General features: G+C 36.9%; 2 protein-coding genes across 2 annotated transcripts; one reads left to right on the forward strand and one right to left on the reverse strand.

Moving 5' to 3' along the window:
- The first annotated feature begins 4067 nt into the window (after positions 1-4067).
- Positions 4068-11324, forward strand: LOC141289769 (germ cell-specific gene 1-like protein). Its single transcript, XM_073821950.1, has 9 exons — positions 4068-5565; positions 5956-6118; positions 6245-6376; positions 6674-6897; positions 8630-8830; positions 9403-9450; positions 10061-10219; positions 10307-10418; positions 10639-11324. The coding sequence occupies exons 4-9, from the start codon at positions 6702-6704 to the stop codon at positions 11036-11038; spliced, it is 1116 nt and encodes a 371-aa protein (XP_073678051.1). The 5' UTR covers positions 4068-5565; positions 5956-6118; positions 6245-6376; positions 6674-6701; the 3' UTR covers positions 11039-11324.
- Positions 11325-11695: 371 nt separating this feature from the next.
- rcvrn3 (recoverin 3) lies at positions 11696-19695 on the reverse strand. The gene is made up of 4 exons (XM_073821951.1): positions 19603-19695; positions 17497-17884; positions 13749-13860; positions 11696-13653 (listed from the first exon to the last, which is right to left on the reverse strand). Exons 2-4 carry the CDS (start codon positions 17875-17877, stop codon positions 13571-13573), a joined length of 576 nt encoding a protein of 191 aa, XP_073678052.1. The 5' UTR covers positions 17878-17884; positions 19603-19695; the 3' UTR covers positions 11696-13570.
- Positions 19696-19948: the final 253 nt, after the last annotated feature.

The following is a 19948-nucleotide window of genomic DNA, read 5'->3' on the forward strand; positions in this document are numbered from 1 at the left end:
CTGTTTTTCCCTTTTACCTCTATAAACAATTCCACAAAACGAAACACACAAAAAAAACATACAAAAACAACAACTTCAGAGTTCACGTCTCCGCTTTTACTATATAACCGACCCTGCCGACTACGCCAGATTGTGACCAGGGCAATACTTTTAGATAACCTTAAATGACTACGCCACCCTGGGAATTACACCCAAGGAAATATAAGGACCACCGGTCCAATGGTATAAAGAGAAGACGGAGACGTGATTACAGCTAAACAGAACTTTATTCAAAAAAAAAGAATAAAGGAGAAAAGAATATATATATAAATAAACCAATATAACACTTCCTAAATTAACAAGTTCTTTTATTACAAAATAGGAAAAAAGGTTCACAATAAGAACAATATTTTACTACGCATCCATAATCAAAATAAATTTTGTACCTTCCCCACAAACCAATATATAAACAATTTATTAGAGAAAAAAAGACAAGGCTAAAGCTTACCTTAGGGGTGGCAAACTAGCTGAAATAAATTGTGCTCTCAACCAAACATGTGTGCACAGCAAACAATAGGAAGAGGTGTTCAAACCCTGGTGCTCCAAACTCACAACAGTGTGCTCCACCCAGGTGACTAGCCTCCCCCTCGGTGCACCCAGCCTTGAGCCAAACTAGGAAAAAAAGAAGAAAAGTTAGTGGGTCCAGTACAAATACAAAATACCAAATAATTACACAAAGAAAAGAAAACAAATCACAACTGATGACTCAAGGGATTGACTGATGGAATGATGTAGCGTCCTTTCTCAATGGCAATAAACCAAACTCAACTAGTAGGTTTTGTATAAAGGACACGCTACCAATTCAGTTCAAACTATTCAACTTAGGTCATCATACTCAAACCCAAAAACGCAAAACAACACAAACGCTATGTTTATAAAGAACCAACTATGAAAAACAGCAGCACGACCCGCAGTAGATCGTCCAATACACTGCGGACAGCTGCAAAACAAAACAACAAAATCAAACAACCCAAACAACCTAATGTTAAACAATAATAGAATCATACATACTCAAATCCGCCACTTCACAAGCATAGGATGTAAGGACGCCTTCATAAATAGTTTCACTAAAGCACAAAAGAAACACTTCAAACTAACAATACAAACAAAGACGCGTAGTAATACCATAGCTTGCATACCTAAACTTCCAACGAGCGCTCAACGCGACTCACTGAAGTCTTAGCCGGAACAGCTACAGCACATCTTGACAATAAAAAACAAACATTACTATAACGGCTAAAACCACACAAATGAATGCACGCATAAATCACCCATCACCTACCTCAACTACCTTAACGCTGAAGACCGGAAAAGGGATGGGTATAACAGAGGCTATGATCTAATGCTTCCTGTCCATGCATTTAAATACTCCGACATTAATTATCCCCTTTTGCTCCCTCCCCTAAAGGGATAACCACCCAAAAAGAAAAGAAAAGAAAAGGGAAGCCCATCCCACACTGCTACACAATGCATCTGGCACCTAAACAGGTGTCCTGGTTGAATTTGGGGGCGGGGCCACAAATCCGCGAGAGCAGTTTACAAACTGTGGGAACGGATTGCGACAATAATGACTGATTGCAGAACAGCAGAACCATACGTCACAGCAGTCACACGGCAGCAGCGCCACGGCAGCAGGCTCAGACGGTAGTGGGCGGAGTCTCCTGCTGCAGCCCAATCAGGTCCCACAAAATATCCGTCCTAAATAGTATTCGAAAATAGAATTGGTATGTCCTAAAAAGTATTCCAAAGATTTCCGGACGGTCTACTACAATTTACCTTTAGAATTCGAAGTACGGATTAATGCGCACTCTAACGGCTATTATATTGCCCACAACACATTGCGTGTTGAACGAGGATTTGATTAGAACTACAAATACGCATAAAAAGTGTAAAAAACTACAAACATGGCGTATATGCGCGACCAACGGATGGGTAGAAAAATGGGGTTTAAGTTATAAATAATCAGTGTGTAAGCTTATAAAAAAATATTTATTTAATGTTATTCGCGTTATATTTCATGTGCAGCAACATAATGAACTTTTATAATGGCAGAAACAAATGATGAGAGTCTGCTGGCCAAAGAGCCCTTCATGTTTCACTTTGAATTTGATGATATGGACATTTCCTTAATGAGTGTGTGAACAAATCATGCCTCTGGATTAATTGCATGTTTAAAGAGTTTTGATTTATTTTAGGTTTAAACTAATTTAGTTAGGCGAGTAATGTGTGGTTATTATTGTTGTTAAATGTGTGCCTTCTGTGCTATACGTTTTGTTTGATTTTGTAATATTTTTTGGAAAATCCAGTTTATGATGGGTATAGTGTATAGTACATGGTATTATGTACAATGAAAAATTGGTTAATACTGAAATGATTAGGTAAAAAATATAGTTTAACTAAATAAAAACATTCTATTGCTCAAGTTTTGTTTTGTTTTTTGTTTGAGCTTTGTACTCAGTTTATACTGTTTAAAAATATATAGAAAAATATAAGTTGATCATTATTTTCACCCACTTTCGATCTCAGATGGAGACTCCGCCCACTAGCCTGCTGCCGTGGCGCTGCTGCCGTGTGACTGCTGTGACGTATGGTTCTGCTGTTCTGCAATCGGCCCTATCTCGATTGCGAAAGCGTGCGCACGGATTATGAATTTGTGGGTACGGATTCAAAATCCGAGGGTACGGTTTACAAAATCTGAGCGCACGGATTGGAAATTCGTGGGCACGATTTGTTAATCCGTGGGCACGAATTGTTAAACCGAGGGAAAAGTTTAAGAATTCGTGAGTACGGTTTATAAACTGAGGGAACGAATTGCAAAACCGTCCCCACGGATTAATTATTTTTCTTCTACAGGTGACGTAAGGGGCTCCGTACTATAGTACGTCAACTACCACAGAAAATAATTTTGAAAGCATTGAGAAAGACCTCATCTGAGTTCCACCATTGCACTACTGTGCTTTAAACACCAGGGGGATCATTGCATCAACAGTAAATGCTGGAATATTTGTCCAGACTCACCACTGTGTTCAAAAAGATGTGAAGGCTTGTGGCTACACTCGTAAAAAAGTGCAGTTTTATAATATGATTTCTTTTTAGCAATTCCTAAATTATTCAGAGCAATTTCTTGCAGTTGTTACGATGAACCTGCAACCACTAGGTTAGCAGCACATATTCCTTTAACCATTAAGCTACTGTATTCCTTAACTGATGAAAAAGAGAGCACTTCTAGGCACTGTTGAGTTAAATTGCTTAGTTTTGGATGCAGCCCAGGACAACACAATGTAGTCTGTAAAGCTGTAAAGATTATACAAGGGACATAATACATGTGCTCAGGAGGACTTGACACTGTGTATTCAATTCAATTCAATTCAATTCAAGTTTATTTGTATAGCGCTTTTCACAATACGAATCGTTGCAAAGCGCTGTACAAAAGTTTAGGCTACTACAATATATTTAGTAATTTTAGTATTTAGTGGTGAATACTGTATGTTAAGTCGATGTACATATGATATAAATGTTAAAATCAGTAACTGTGTAATCAAACAGATGATGAACACTAATTGCAATGATTATGTGCTGTGATCAAACTTGTAAGAAAATTATGTAGTGCTGTATGTTGTTTCAAGGCTGGCATCATCTGCGGTCCTCTGAGGGGTCGGCATCATTTCTTCTTCTGAATCCAGACTGAATCTTGTGTAAATCCTAGTTACCACGGGATGGAAATCCCGTGGCAGAAACAGAGAAACAAATAGAGAAATAATTAGCGTAGCTGCTGTTCCAACTTCCAACCAAACAAAAATGATGAGTTTAGCCCAAGCTGAAGAATATTAATGTGCATTTGATCAGATGTAACTGAAGTACAACGTTATGAGATACATTATGTGAATGCTTGGCTAAAGAGATGAGTCTTTAATCTAGATTTAAACATAGAGAGTGTGTCTGAAACCCGAACGTTAGCAGGAAGGCTATTCCAGAGTTTGGGAGCCAAATGAGAAAAGGCTCTCCCTCCTTTAGTGGACTTTGCTATCCTAGGTACTACTAAAAGTCCAGAGTTTTGCGACCTTAGGGAGCGTGAGGGATTGTAGCGTAGTAGGAGACTAGTTAGGTATGCAGGAGCTAAACCATTAAGGGCCTTATAGGTAAGAAGTATTATTTTGTAAGTGATACGGAACCTAATAGGTAGCCAGTGTAGAGACCGTAAAACTGGGGTAATATGATCATATTTTCTTGATCTGGTAAGGACTCTAGCGGCTGCATTTTGGACTACCTGTAGCTTGTTAATTGAAGAAGCAGGACAACCACCTAGTAGTGCATTACAATAGTCCAGTCTAGACGTCATAAATGCATGAACTAACTTTTCTGCATCAGAAACAGGTAACATGTTCCGTAGCTTAGCAATGTTTCTAAGATGAAAGAATGCTGTTTTAGTAACATAGGAAATATGATTTTCAAAAGACAGGTTGCTGTCTAATATAACACCCAGATTTTTGACTGTAGAGGAAACAACAGTACATCCGTCTAGTTGCAAGTTGTAGTTTAAGAGATTCTGTGTACTCTTTTTTGGTCCAATAAGTAATATTTCAGTCTTATCTGAATTTAACAGTAGAAAATTATTGGTCATCCAGTCTTTCACATTTTTAACACACTCTGTTAACTTTGCTAAGTTAGAAGTGTCATCTGGTCTTGTTGAAATATATAGTTGAGTGTCATCAGCATAACAATGGAAACTAATCCCATATTTCCTAATAATATTACCAAGGGGTAACATGTAAATTGAAAATAGTAGAGGACCTAGGACAGATCCTTGTGGCACTCCATACTTTACTGGTGTTAGCTGCGATGACTCCCCATTTAAATACACAAAGTGATAGCGATCGGACAGGTATGATCTGAACCATCTTAATGCCTGCCCTTGAATACCTGTATAGTTTTGTAATCGATCTATGAGTATTTCATGATCTATAGTGTCGAACGCAGCACTAAGATCAAGTAAAACTAGCAATGAGACGCAGCCTTGATCTGCCGCAAGTAGCAAGTCGTTTGTGATTTTTACAAGTGCAGTTTCTGTGCTATGATGGGGCCTGAAACCTGACTGAAATTCTTCAAAGATATTATTATTTTGCAAGAAGGAGCACAATTGAGCAGACACAACTTTTTCTAGAATTTTAGACATAAATGGAAGATTAGAAATGGGTCTGTAATTTGCCAGTTCACTAGGGTCTAGCTGTGGTTTCTTAATAAGAGGTTTAATAACCTCTGTATGTCTATAGAGAACCATTTATTTCAACTGGCTCACATGGAGGAGGTGAATCTAACCTTGTTGTAGGCGAAGAGAGAGAGAGATTTGAATGGAACTATAGAAAGAGGCAGAATCGAAGGAACAGATGGACTTGGGTGGATTAAGTGAAATCTGGGTGGGTTTGTCATAAACATTCACTCGAGGTTGAGAATGAATAAAAGAAAACAGCGAGAGACAGTGAGGTAATAAAAGTAACGCAGAGGTGAAGTGTCTTCACGGCTGACGAGGTGAGTTGCAATTCTTTTTTTCTGTCTATAAAATAAGTTTTGATAATGCATACTTTTTTTAGGAAATCCAATGTCAATTTGGCAGTTTTTATGTGTGTGCATTTTGCCTTTACTTTTTGTATTATTCAGATTTTTTTTAAAGGGCCATATATGCTCCACATATATTTCTGCAAACACGGTGACATTTTTTCCTCATGTGATCATACTTATTTAAACATATATCTGTGTGAGATGTTTCTTTTCAAATTTCTGTTCCAAACATATATACTGAATTCACCATGTGTCCAAGTAAATATTTAATTAAACATTTATGTATACATTATTAAAAGATTTGCATTTAAATCTACTTCATAATACTTAATCTGTCTTGATAATGATTTGTTGCTTTAGGTGTTTTGGAAGGTTCTGGACGGACCTGGAGAGACAGATGTACCTTTCTTCCAGAGATTAACCCAGATCATGAAGGATTACGAAGAAATGGATGTTGGTGATTAAGACATGGAATAAGTACAAAATTCCCAGAAATGTTTAATCTCTCCAAGAAAGAGACCAGGTGAGAGATGGGCAGAATCAAAGAGAAGAAAAAGGTTATTCTTGATTGACTGTACAGACTAATTTCATTTCAAGAGCATACATCTGAATATTCATCATGAAGATTTGTGATCTTTGTGATCGGCAGCTTCATCTCCAGTGACTTTGAGGACGTATTGGCCACATTCGTTGGTCGTAGACCAAGGGAACATGTTTAACACCTTCTCAGCCATTTCTGCATTTGATCAACTGCATTTTTATATGGAAACCTAAGGCACTGGCAAGTGTATTTTCACATGCACACATTAATTTCCTATAAATCCTCTGAACTTCATCTCACTTCCATTGACCTTTAATTCTGCCCTTGCATCTTCTGCTCATATAAACTCCTCCTCTCTGACTTCTGACATTTTCACATTGACCTGCCATTTCAATCATTTCTTCTTGGTTTAGTAATCTTACTTTCCCACACGCAACTGCCCACATTTATGTCGCTCGCCTCATCTTTACTAACTCTGATTTCATCAGTAGCTTCTTTCCTAGAACCTGAAAGTTGTCTTCTCTTTGTTATTTGCAGTATCAGGTCCTGTCTGTATCATTCCACCATGTTGGAGCATTTGTCCCGCAGGAATCGGTCTTTGCTGTCTCTCTCACTGACCTCTCTGGCCCTAGCGCTGTCTGTTTTGGCCTTCTGCACCTCATACTGGTGCGAAGGCACACACAAAGTTGTCAAACCTCTCTGTCTGTCGCCTGTCAAAATGAAGAACTGCGGACAGAACAACAGCCAGCCTTACACAACTGGTAAGGAGTGTAACTACACTCTTAAAAATAAAGGTTACAAAAGGGGGATGCCAGCAATGCCATAGAACCATCATTTTTGGTTACCCAAAGAACCTTTCAGCTGTTAAATTAAACATTTTTTCTTGGTGTTATTAACATATTAGGCATATCTAACGAATTTTGTACAATGGAAAGCTTACCTGGAACCATAGATACCAATAAGGAGGCTTCATTTTTAAGAGTGTACACTAAAATAATTTCAACCCAACTTCAAATGTAACTGCTGCATTAACTTTTTAAGGAAAATCAAAAGTCTATCCTTGAAGGGGTTCATTGCACTTTTATTTATAGAAGTGTTTGGTTATAGAACCCTTACGAAAATTAACCATGGAGTAACTACAAAAAAAAAAAAAAAAAAAACATGCACTGTAAAAAGTTAAATCAGCTTAAAACTACAATTTTAACTTATTGCAATAAATATGAGTTGACATAACTTGGCAGCTTAAATGGCTTAAGTTGATTTAACCTAAAATCTTAAGGCAGCTGCTAAACTTAAGTTTTTAAGTTGAAACTGGTGAAAACTTTTTACAGTGTTTAACAATAATAATCCAAATTTAACCATGATTTTGCTACACTAACCATATTGGTATAGTAAAACTGTGGATATACAAATGCGCCAAAAAAAAAAACATTTCACTATATTAAAACAATGGGTAATTTTTTGTAAGGGAAATGTGCTTAGCCAACAATAGCTACTTAACAAAAAATTAAAAATGGGATATTTAATTTATTATTCCTAAAATATTACTGACATAACCAATAATGTAGATAATCTTTTTTTCAACAGTTATCTAAACTCATCTACGTATAGTTGTAAACATCATGTGTTTAATTCACATAAAAGAACCGACTCATCAGAGCCTTTTGTTCGGAAATGGGACTTCCATGTTCGTGATGTATGTGTTTGATTCATTAAAGACTCATTCATTCAAGAGTCGTATGTTCATCATTTTAACTGCGCTAGTTGCGTAGCGTGTTTTTGATTCGCTAAAATTGCTTTGGAATCTAAATGCTCTGATCACGACATTTGTTCGCTATTAAGTTTGAGTTACGGTGTTGATTAAATAGCGCAGGAAACTCTGTCAGGCTATTTCAGTACGACTTTGCGTTCGCGTCGGACTTGCGAGAACCTGTAATAAAACCAAACGTCATTCTGTTCTGGTATTTCTTTTAATGGAATTGGTTGTGAATAAGCTCCAATCCTAGTTATTGCATAACTACACTTGACTAACATTTGGTAAGAAGTGTGAAATGTGCAGACTGTTTTACAGATACAGATGTGTTCTTTCGTAAAACTACTCATAACCACAGTAAAAACCGTCATAATCCTCTGAAAATAACCTACTGCACTTTCAAACTGTAAAGATCAGAGATTTACAGGTCAGTACTTGCTGTAGTGTAATCTTCCAGGTCAAACCTCTACAAATCTAACAGATCATTTTAACCCCTTTATTATCACTAAATCTGAACATTATGAAGGATACAAAATGAAAGGTTTTGCTTCAGATTATGTGAACACAAAAAGAAAGATCCTGGACAACACAGCCGTCAGTATCACTTGCACAGTTCTAGTCAAAAGCAAAACATTATAGTTTGTGTGTATATAATCATACAGAATAGATCTGAAGCATGCAGTCAGTCTCTTTTTATCTGTCATTGTCCTTTCATCCAGTTTCATCCACTCTTTCCACAGAGGTCCCAACAGCAGACCCCAAGAAACCAGACTCCAATGTGACAATGTCCCCCAAGCAGAAGGAGGAACTGGACCGTATGAGAGCCAAAAATCTGGCAAACGCGGTTCACTACATCTGGGAGACGGGAGAAGACAAATACATGCAGCGTTACTTTCACACTGGCTTCTGGTTGTCCTGTGAGAAACACAATGACGGTGATGGTAAGGGCAAATAGTTCCGTATACTACATTCTGATATCTGTAAACTCTTAAGGATGACTTTAATAAGCTACAAATCATAAAAAATCCACCTTAATTGATGTAATTATCTTTTTTAATGGTGAATTTTAATATTCTTCATATAAAATTCCAATTAATTAGGAAGGAATTCAATTCGGATCCAAAGAAAATGAGTAAAATACACAATTAACACATAAAAGAACTACTGTCATATGACCAACTGTCAAAGCGGTTCTTGACACTAATGTCCCGATTCAGTCCCTTTGAACATCTGTTTCCTGTTGTGGCCTTTCTTAACTCTTATTTATCTGCTATGGGGTCACCCCAGTCCTCAACATCTGCTACAAAGAGACTGTCTTACACAACTCAGAGAACATGGCTGCAAGTTTCTTAAGTTACATAATACACACTGTTTTGATAGATAGATAGATAGATAGATAGATAGATAGATAGATAGATAGATAGATAGATAGATAGATAGATAGATAGATAGATAGATAGATAGATAGATAGACAAAGAAACAGTTGGCAAAGACTGTGCTTATTCTTCACAGGTGAGAAATGTCGGAGCTTCATTGAACTGACCCCTGGAGAAACACAAGGTGAGATGTTTGAATGAATGAGCTTACATACAGGAACTGGCATGAAATACAGAGAATATCCATCTTATCACACTAAGGACAACTGAGGGACTCATATGCAACTATTACAGATGAACGCTCAATGATGCTTCAATAGGAAAAGATGCATTAAGAGCCAGGGGGTGAAAACTTTTTGAATTTGAATATCAGGGTAAGTATTGTGAGGCAGTACTAATGAGAAAATATGATATTTATGCAAAATAAGAAAAATATACACAAAAATGTACACATCTTCATTCCGTTCAAAAGTTTTCACCCCCGGCTCTTAATCGTTTTTCCTTCTGAAGCATCAGTGAGCATTTGAACCTTCTGTAATAGTTGCATTTGAGTCCCTCAGTTGTCCTCAGTGTGAAAAGGTGGATCTCAAAATCATGCAGTCATTGTTGGATAGGGTTCAAATACACACAAATTACAAATATTACAATTTCAATACACAAACATTCAGGTCAGTACTAAATAAATAAAAAATAACATGCATTTTGTATGATCCCTCTTATTTTGCAAATTCTGCAAGCTGTAAACTTTTGACTTCAACTGTAGCTCGTTTCTGATTCTGTTTCATATTCTGTAGGAGTTCTGTGGCTCTCAGTGATATCAGAGTTTGCATACATCAGCCTCCTGGCGATGGGTTTTCTTCTGATGTGGGTGGAATTGCTGCTCTTGTGTCTGAATAAGGACATGTATGCGCTCAAGATCAATGCTTTTGCAGCCATCTGCACTGTGCTGTCTGGTGAGTTTCTGTGAGGTTTGGGAGTGTGGGAAATAAGGTTCTTAATCAGTATGTTACAGGGAGAACAATATCTTCTCTACATTTTAGGTATGATGGGAATGGTGGCACATATGATGTATACAACAGTGTTCCAGATGACTGTCAGTATTGGACCCAAAGACTGGAGACCTCAGACGTGGGACTACGGCTGGTCATTTGCGTGAGTCTCCATCTTTTTATTCTAACTTCCAACTCAAATTTTCCAAATTTTATAATTGTCTTCCAACCTTTAGCTTCAATATATACATAACTGCAAAATACTATAGGGTCTAAAAGTCTAGGACGACATTGAAAATTTGAGATTCATTATATAATCACAACCTGCTAATAAACACAAAATTTAGGATCTGTTACAAATCATTTCTGTGCTCATTCCATAGCATGGCATGGATCTCCTTCAGCTGTTGCATGGCAGCAGCTGTATTCACCCTGAACTCTTACACCAAAACCCTGATTGAAATGAAGCACCGTGCCCGGATCCGTCTAGAGGAGGCCCGTGCCGCCAACCACGCACCTCCATATGATGAGGTCATCACAACCGGTGGCGGGAGCCTCTACTCCGTCAGCCGACTGGTTCAGCAATGCCAAAAGGGTGCATTTATCAACACCACGTGGAGCCCCAGGGAGGAAGTGTCTTGTGGTGGTATGGTGGGGTCAAAAAGTCCTCATGGACTGGTACTGGTGGGGGGTTGCGGGAGAGAGGGATGCGAGGACTGTGAGAGAGAACTGGATGAGGTGGAAGATGCTTTAGAGAGGGACGGGAACGATGAAATGTGTTGAGAAGAACGTCTGCAGGAAGACCTTCTTCATCTGCAGCAGTGTCAGTGACCACGCTTAAATGAGTCTCATTTTCTAATGTAGATCCATATTTTGGTTAGGCCTTTAAAAAAGAAGTTTACATTCTTCTGTATTCATGCGATCAGCATACTAGATGTAATTTTGGACTGTAATTTTATCATTAATTATCAATCATGTCCTACATGCATAAGTGGGAATTCAAAATGTAGGTCTTGATGTTTCTTTTATTGTTTGTACCATATTAGTAAAAAAATCTTCTTCATTTCAACATGTTTGTGTTCACACAGTGATTTAGATTTAGAGTTTTAGCTCCAGGAATTCTAAGAAAATTGTGCTTTCAATTTAGCTTGGATCACGTCTGGCACTTAAGGTCTGTTCAATCGTTCTTCACTTCATTATATTTTGGTTTTTCAATAAGATTACCAAGCACAATATATCACATAATCTGAATATACAACAAGATGGAGTGATGGACAGATTACAAAAAACAGGAATTCTAGCAGCTTTAGACAGATGCTTTCAAAAGCTGGACAGAAGATTATGTGAATAATCTCCCCAGTAAGAGACAGAGATCAAGTGAGAGATGGAGAGAATGAGAAACAGTAAGAAAGAAAATCACAAAGGACAAGAGCGAAGAGATAATTTTTTTGATGTTTTTAAGCCAGTGTTCTCTTAGTGATCAGTCAGGTTACAGCATATTCAAGTTATGGTAAAAGTATACACACAATTGAATTTGTTGTTATTTTTTTTAATTGTTCAATTCAGTCAATATCTAATGAATAATAGTCTGGAAAAAAAAACTTTACACAATTGTTATGCAATGTAATATAGTGCAAAAATAAACCATGAGAAGCTTGTTTGGATTAACATACAATGAAAGTACACATTGTGAGAGAATAATAAACAATTTCAAATGGACACTAAACAATGGCATACATCAACTGAACGCAAACCGACAAACTGCAATCTTAAAAAGACTATTCGAATTAGAAGGTATGTGTAAGCAAAGTGCCGTGCATACAAACCTCTAATTCAGCAACTGCATGACATAAATCAAATATACCCTTAACCTAGAAGTTGCACTCAAATGGAATAGAATAGGCCTATAATATTGCAACGGATCTGTTGCTTAAACTAGAACTTCACTTCAGCAATGAAATTTCCTTATAATTGACTCACCCCCAAGTCATTCAAGATGTTCATGTCTTTCTTTTTTTTTCAAAGAAATTGTTTTTTGAAGAAAACATTGCATTTTTTTCCCATATAGTGGACTTCAATGGGAGCCATTCAGTTGAAGATTTAAATTTGTAGCTTCAAAGGGCTCCACACGATCCCAGCCAAGGAATAAGAGTCTTATCTAGTGAAACGATCTACCATTTTCTTTAAAAAAAATAAAAATCGATATACTTTTTAACCACAAATGCTCATCTTGCACTAGCTCTGCGATGCACGTCTGCATCTTCAAGCATAATGAAATCACACTGGAAAAGTCACGCGCGGTTAGTTCTTCGTCTGTGTATTTTGGTTAAAATATGTTGTCGTCCAACTTCAGAATTGTCCAACATCGTTGTTTTACCTTTTTTTTGTAAAGGGCGTTTGACACTTATTTTTACTTTCGGTCATACTCAGTCGGTACTTGCTCTGTCACATGTGACTTGAGGTTAGACTGGTGCAATACAAGCATTTGTGGTTAAAATATATACATTTGTATTTTTCTTAGAAAATGACAGTTCGTTTCGCTAGATAAGACCCTTATTCCTCAGCTGGGGTTGTGTTGAGCTCTTTGAAGCTGCATTGAAAGTGCAATTTGGACAGTTTCAATCCACTCGACCCACTGGCCACTATTGAAGTCGACTACGTGGAGAAAATCTTGAAATGTTTTCCTTAAAAACCTTAAAATTCTTTTCGACTGAAAAAAAAAAAAAGCCATTAACATCTTGGATGACACAGGGGTGAGTAAATGGCCAGGACATTTTCAATCAGGAAGTAAACTTCTCCTTTAAAACGTTTTGTGCATTTTTTTTACTTTGGAGCCACCCAATTGTGCTGCACGAGTCTCACCTCCCATTAGATTACTGTTTTAACGGTCATGAAGTACGTTTGAATTTAAATGTAGTACCTACTGAAGCAGTATGCGATTTCGGACGCAGCATCTGGCTCCAAACAAATCTCTACTGCGCAGACTCTGGCTCAAAATGACTTATTTTACCCTAAAATGGCAGCGGCCATATTGAGATGCTTTGGCTTCACTTTTCTTTAGTGGAATAAAGCGGAGACCCGTCGTCCATCTTTTTTTAAACAGAAGCCTTTCGTGTTTTTATAAGTGAGTATACCATTGGAAGGACGTTGAAACTGATATTTCAAGGTTAAAAAAAACTTACATACAGTTGCTTTACTAAAAAGACATGTGAAACTAGTCTAGCAGAACACAATGGCGACACAAATTAAGGATGGCGAATCTTTAATTAACACATTTAATATACAACAAATGCACATGAACTTGATCGCGTTGTTTCATTTATGGTCGTACTGAATGAGCCGTAAAGCAGCGTCGTTTGATTCAACGGCTTGGATGAACTCACCCTCTGCGACTCGTTCTGCATGAGTAAAAGGGAATATACTGAGTAAGTGTTTTCTGTATGCTAATATCAACTACCAACGGACCTTCCCTTCTTTGGTTAGTTTTTCTTACCGTTGTCCTTTTTGTCAAAGATGGCCCAGAGTTTCTCCGCTCTCTTCTCTGCCGTGCTCTCATCACTGGGAAGACTTGCATGCTTCGATTTTGGTATGAGACTGAAAAGGGCCTGATGGGAAAAGAGAGAACGAATCCGTCAAACCGACTACTGAATTATTTTAATCACTGCTGGTTTAGTGGCAATTCATCATATTTATATTAGCTACTGTGCCACATAGAAAGCTGAAATACATCATCTAAATGTGACCCTGGACCACAAAACCAGTCATAAGGGTAAACTGAGATTAGAGATTGAGAGTGATATTTATCTGAATAAATAAGCTTTCCACTGATGTTATGGTTTGTTAGGATTGGACAATATTTGGCTGAGATACAACTATTTGAAAATCTGATATATTTACAGAAGGACATGTACAAAATATCTTAATGAAACATGATCTTAATATCCTAAAGATGAGAAAAATCAACAATTTTGACCCACACAATGTATTTTTGGCTACTTACGACTGGTTTTGTGGTCCAGGGTTGCATATATTTCACACTTGTGTCTTTGTTCATTGGTCAAGTAATGAGTTTTACCCTAATTGATTTGTATAGTGTTTTATGGATCTCAACATGTTTCATTTGAGTCAGAGTTCATCTAATATTGCTGTACCGCAGTACATGGTTATTAATTTCTTCCTTTGTTTAGTATGACGATGTTGTTGGCCATTACATGGACCTATTCTTTGGATAACATCTCATGACGCACAAACCTATTTCCAAATCTGTTATTTTGTCTTGTAATCCATGCTTAGCTTAGTTTTAATGGATTGTGTTTATGTGCTAAATTTATTTCTCCTCACTTTCTCTCAGCTCCCTATCTGTCTTGCCTCAGTGCTATATATGTCTTAAAGCTTAACGTGATTGTTTGGTAATTTGTTTGCATGCTGATTCGGCTCAACCTAATATAACTGAGGTTACCTAACAATAGACCAATACAAATAGACGAGATGGTGCCAGCTCAGGCAATCTTACTTCAGAGCTTTAGCAAGATAAATAGGACAGCCACGTCCGAAGTGGTCTTAAATCAAAACATACATAACAAGGTGAAAAAGTATAAATAAAAAGCTAAATTAAACCGATTTTCTATTAAATGAATCACTCTGCAACCGGAAAAAAATGATAATGACAGAACAACCCCCCATTAATTTCAACTGTATGCAATGCAGTGTTAAGATTCTCTCTGTGTTTCATGAAAGAAAGTCATGTGTGGAACGACATGAGGTGAGTAAATTTTCTGTCATGGTGGAGCTACAGTTTAAAGAGAATCTTGCTGAGCACATTAAAGTGTTTGAAGCAAACTCTGTTGTCCCCTTGAGTACTTATGTACCACAATTCACAAGTATTCACAACAGAGCATTCCCGGTTGTCATAATCCAAACGACAGCCCTGCTTTGATGCAATATTGTACTAGTTTATTTTTGAATTAAAGTTGTTATATCAACTGTTTCCAGATGATATAACATAAGGGATACCATTCATCTCTACTCCAACATCTTTGTCCAACACTCAACACTACTCCCTGGGAAACCGATCGGCCATTTCTGAGAAGAAGGCTTAAGAGTTGACATTGAATCCCCCTGCGCCCGTAGTCTTAAATCCTGATTGCACATCGAAGCGCTTATCTCTCTCACAGTACCCACCACCCAATCCTTCTGCCTCTGTCCGCAATGAGACCTTATAGAGCCTAAGCTTAAGGATGATGTCACTCTATGCTTCTAATCGCTGTTCTTAGGTCAGCTTTTATGTTAAATGCTCTTTATGTTTTAATCGTCGCTGCCAAAACGACCTGACTCAGAGTCTGAGACATGTTCAAGCAGCCATTATCCCTTATAATTTAGATGGGGTGTCCCACCACCAGACAATTTGCAATTTTAAAGGTACAGTTCACAGAAAAATTTAAATTCTGTCATTAATTACTTAAATTGTAAGACCTTAGTTCATCTTCGGAAGACAAATTAAGATATTTTTTGATGAAATCCTAGAGCTTTCTGACCCTGCATAGACAGCAATGCTGCTACCACATTTAAGGTCCAGAAAGGTGGTAAGGACATCAATAAAACATTTCTCAATCTATTCATTATAACCAATATAAAAAGAAGAAAATAACAAAATATAAAAAAAATATAATATAAAAGGGTCGCTATAGACCCGAGGTGTGTAATACTGTAAGTATATTTTTCGCGCAAAAATATGTAAATATCTGATGACTTGACTGATGAATATGTGCAATTCACCTTCATTCCTCAAGGTGGCACTGTTTATTAGACAATAATGTGATGTTTCACTCATAATCATTGCAGGCATAAAAAAAGAATATCATCTGCAAAAATGTAACTGGTTTGAATGGCTTTACTGCAGAGCAATTACTGTACACTGTAAAATATAAACATCAATGTGATGGTGGATGTGGTGAATAAGCTGCCAGTGATCAAAATATTGACTTTAAAGTCATTGAAAATGATTTGAGAATATGTTTGAGATCACGAATATCAGCCAGATGCTGAATGCACTGTGGAAGTGCGCTCTGAGGATGACGGCAATCGTAAAATCATCTGCTCAAATTGAACTCTTCTAAGTTTCAAAAGGTAACTAAATATGCTTTATTTTATCCTTCTGTAATTGTTCTTAAAATATCAAGAGAGTTTTTTGCTATTGCAGAAGTTAGTGATCCCATCTGTGCTGGATATATAGGTCTGGGACGCTAAAGACCCGAATATGTAATAATGATTGGTGAAACATTCATGCATTGAAGGGTTCATTTGTGTTCTGAAGATGGTCTGAAGGTCTTATGGGTTTAGAAAAACATAAGGATGTGTTATTAATGACAGAATTTCAATTTTGGGTGAACTATCCCTTCAAAAAGCTTGAACTTGAAACTCCTAGTTTTGCAGATTCAGAAATGGCTGAAATTACTTTTCATCCTTACTGTCTGAGTTTACGTCAATAATGTTTTATATTAATATTATTTAATGACGAAAGGTGTTTTTAAGTGGCCTTTTAATTATATCTACAAAAATAGCATCGCTCTTCATTTTGGTAATAATCCGGCATTTATTTTTGCTCCATTGTATAACCGCAGTTGTTCTTGTTCCAAGTTTCTTTACATGTACCAATCACATGCCTAACTTAATAAATAAGAAGAGAGTATTGTTATATGTAAAGAATTCTGCAACTGAAACAGCATTGAGTCAACCCTTGTATTTGGGGGTGGGGCTAACTGTTTGTCTGACCAATGACAGATGAGGGCGTGTTCAAGAAACCCGTTTGGAATTATTAATTATCTAGTTCCATTTGGTGACATTAGTAGCACAGAAATCCAAGCTAACAAAATCTATCAGGTATCCATCGAAAGTAAGCCTATATGAACGAGACCTCTGGTTCATTAGCCGCAGTAAATGGTAAATCTGTTTGCATAACAAACTAGTGTGTTTATAATTAAGATAATACGGTAAGACACACCAATTAGCTATATCAAGCAGCAAAACAAAAAATAGCTGGACGCAGATGAGACCAGAAGCCAGACCCATGAAATTTACAAATGGCAAGAAAAAGGTGGATATAAAAGCATAATAATATATTTGCAAACTGCATTTTATTACATATATGTTGGGAAGAGATTAATTCTGTCCAGTAGCATGAAGAATAGCTTTTTCAGCCACTGTTCATGTATATTTTATGTGAAATTGAATCATTTTCTTACCTGGCTGAGTTCTGTCACTTCAGATTTTGTGACGTAACCATTCTTGTCCACATCAAACAGTGAGAAGACCCACTCCAGCTTCAAAGTCGACTTGCCCGAAGAGGTCATGTGAAGTGCAACAACGTATTCTTTAAAGTCTAATGTCCCATCATCGTTGGCGTCAAAGGATCGGAAAACGTGTTGGGCGTAAGCCTTGGCATCGCTCTCGGGGAAGAATTTAGCGTAGATCTCCTCAAACTGCTTTAGTGTGATGCGACCTGTTGGACACTGCTTCTGGAAGTTCTCATACCACTGGGTGATCTCAGTTTCTGAGAACCTGGTGGTCAGCTTGAGGTCATCCAGGATTTCTCTGGGAATCCCTCCACTCTGTGCGTTTCCCATGACCTCCCTTTGAGTGATAGAAGAACAGAATATAAAAGAAACTGATATACTAAGAAAGGTGTGGAAATGTGTGCTTGCTAAAAAAAAAAAAACAGCTAAAACCAGCCTAAGCTGGTTGGTTTGTCTTAGCTGGTTTAAGCTGGTCTCCAGGCCTGGCTAGGCTGGTCAAGCTGATTTTATATGGTTGTTCTAGCTGGTCTACCAGCTAAGGAAATGGCCAAAACCCCTCTAAAACAAGCCTGCTAACCAGCTATAACCAGCTAAGACCAGGCTGGATGACCAGCTAAAACCAGCCAGCCAGTTTTAGATAGTTTTTTCAGCAGGTTAATCAGGTGGTATGTTAGTCACTTGGGTTTCCAGTAAAAAACAAAAACAAATTTAGGTGAATCTGTGAAAATGTGTGCAAGTGTGGGTCATAAAAAATCCCAAAGATGAGTTTTTGAAATTGTCTTTGTAATAAACACTATACTAAATACATAGGTATGTTCTGTTGTTTTTATGATTGTTATGAGTGTGATATATGAGTGTGATGTGTGAGACTAAACAATTTACAGTCTATAGACAGTTTCCTATCGTTTCTAAATCTTGATTTAGTCCTTTCCGCCTTTTTCCTGAACGCGGAAGTCTCGTCTGCCTCATAACAGAAAGACGCTTTATATTTCCGGTCTTTGGTGTTTCTAGTCAAATTAACACTCAGCTTAACCCTGCGCACATTTTCATATTAAATTATATTTATAGTATATAGTTTTATATGTTTCAGTTTAATGAATTAACTCGTTTCTAACTCCATTTTAACATTTAATTTCTATTGAGAGCGGAAGGTAGAATCCTTCATTTGTGGCGCTAATCGGTTACTCAGGAAAAAGGTGGATTGCACCCAAGTATTCTAAAATGGGCTTTTAGTGGCTCTCTATCACCCTCTTCTGATAAAGTATTGTCAGTGTCACTGAAAAAAATTATGAAAATACTTTAAAAGATGCATTCCAACATTTTTGCATGCTGTAATTAGGAAATTGTAACTACAAATGATGGTTATATGTGCATAGCTCACATTATTTAATCTATTTACAATATTGTCTAGTTAATAGTCAGTGGTTATACCTTTTTAAGTCATTAAATAAAAAAGTATCCTAATAAACTTCAGTAAACTAAAAGAAGTTTGTTTTTGCACAATCCATATTACAGATTTTGTCTTATAAAGCTTCTTTTCAAGGCTATATTTAATGTAGAAAGAAAAACACCTATAACTACAAATGAATGAATAAATTCAGAAGTATGTACAGTCAAACCAAATATTATTCAGACACCAGATATGTTTTATACTTATGTTTTATATTTAGTAAGTGAGGATAGCAAAATAAAGTAAGCTGCGACGTATTATACCCAAAAATACTTCATACAGTGTACTACAAGTAAAATTGATAAAAATTTAGGACCAAACATTTTATTTGACACTTTTACCTGACCATGTTTTGTTACATACCTTTCTATCAAAGTTATCTGACATTATCAAAAAGAACTCATTCTGACACAGTTTAACTCTTGAGTTCTTGTCATATTTTATTACCATTTTCTAAACTATAGCAATATTATATTAATATAGGTGCAACCCAGCAAAGAATATGCAAGATCTGATTAAAATCATTCAGCTAATTAGTAATAGTTCTTTAGATATAAATCAAAAATCTTATATCTGTATGCATGAATAGAAAACAGTATGCTTACCTGTGATTGTAGACCAACGAAAAAGAATCAAGGCTGAGTTATCAAGGCAGAGTGTGAAAGAGTAATGAAGCAGAGCTGAAAGAGGCAGCTACCTCTCCATACTGGGTTAAGTCAATTAAACAAGATTGCATAAGGCTTAGCCCGAAAAAGATTTACATTTCATGTTTTGCACAGTTGGATTTAAGGTTCTGTTCTGTTCTGTTCAGATCTCTTTTTAACCCTATCATTATAGTCACTTTTTCTGTTTCAACTAAACCGCTCTGACAAATGTGACCCTGGACCACAAAACCAGTCATAAGGTTAAATTTTACAAAACTGAGATGTATACAACACATGAAAGCTCAAT

This window comes from Garra rufa, chromosome 17 (genome assembly GCF_049309525.1).
Source record: "Garra rufa chromosome 17, GarRuf1.0, whole genome shotgun sequence".
Classification (NCBI taxonomy): Eukaryota; Metazoa; Chordata; class Actinopteri; order Cypriniformes; family Cyprinidae; genus Garra; species Garra rufa.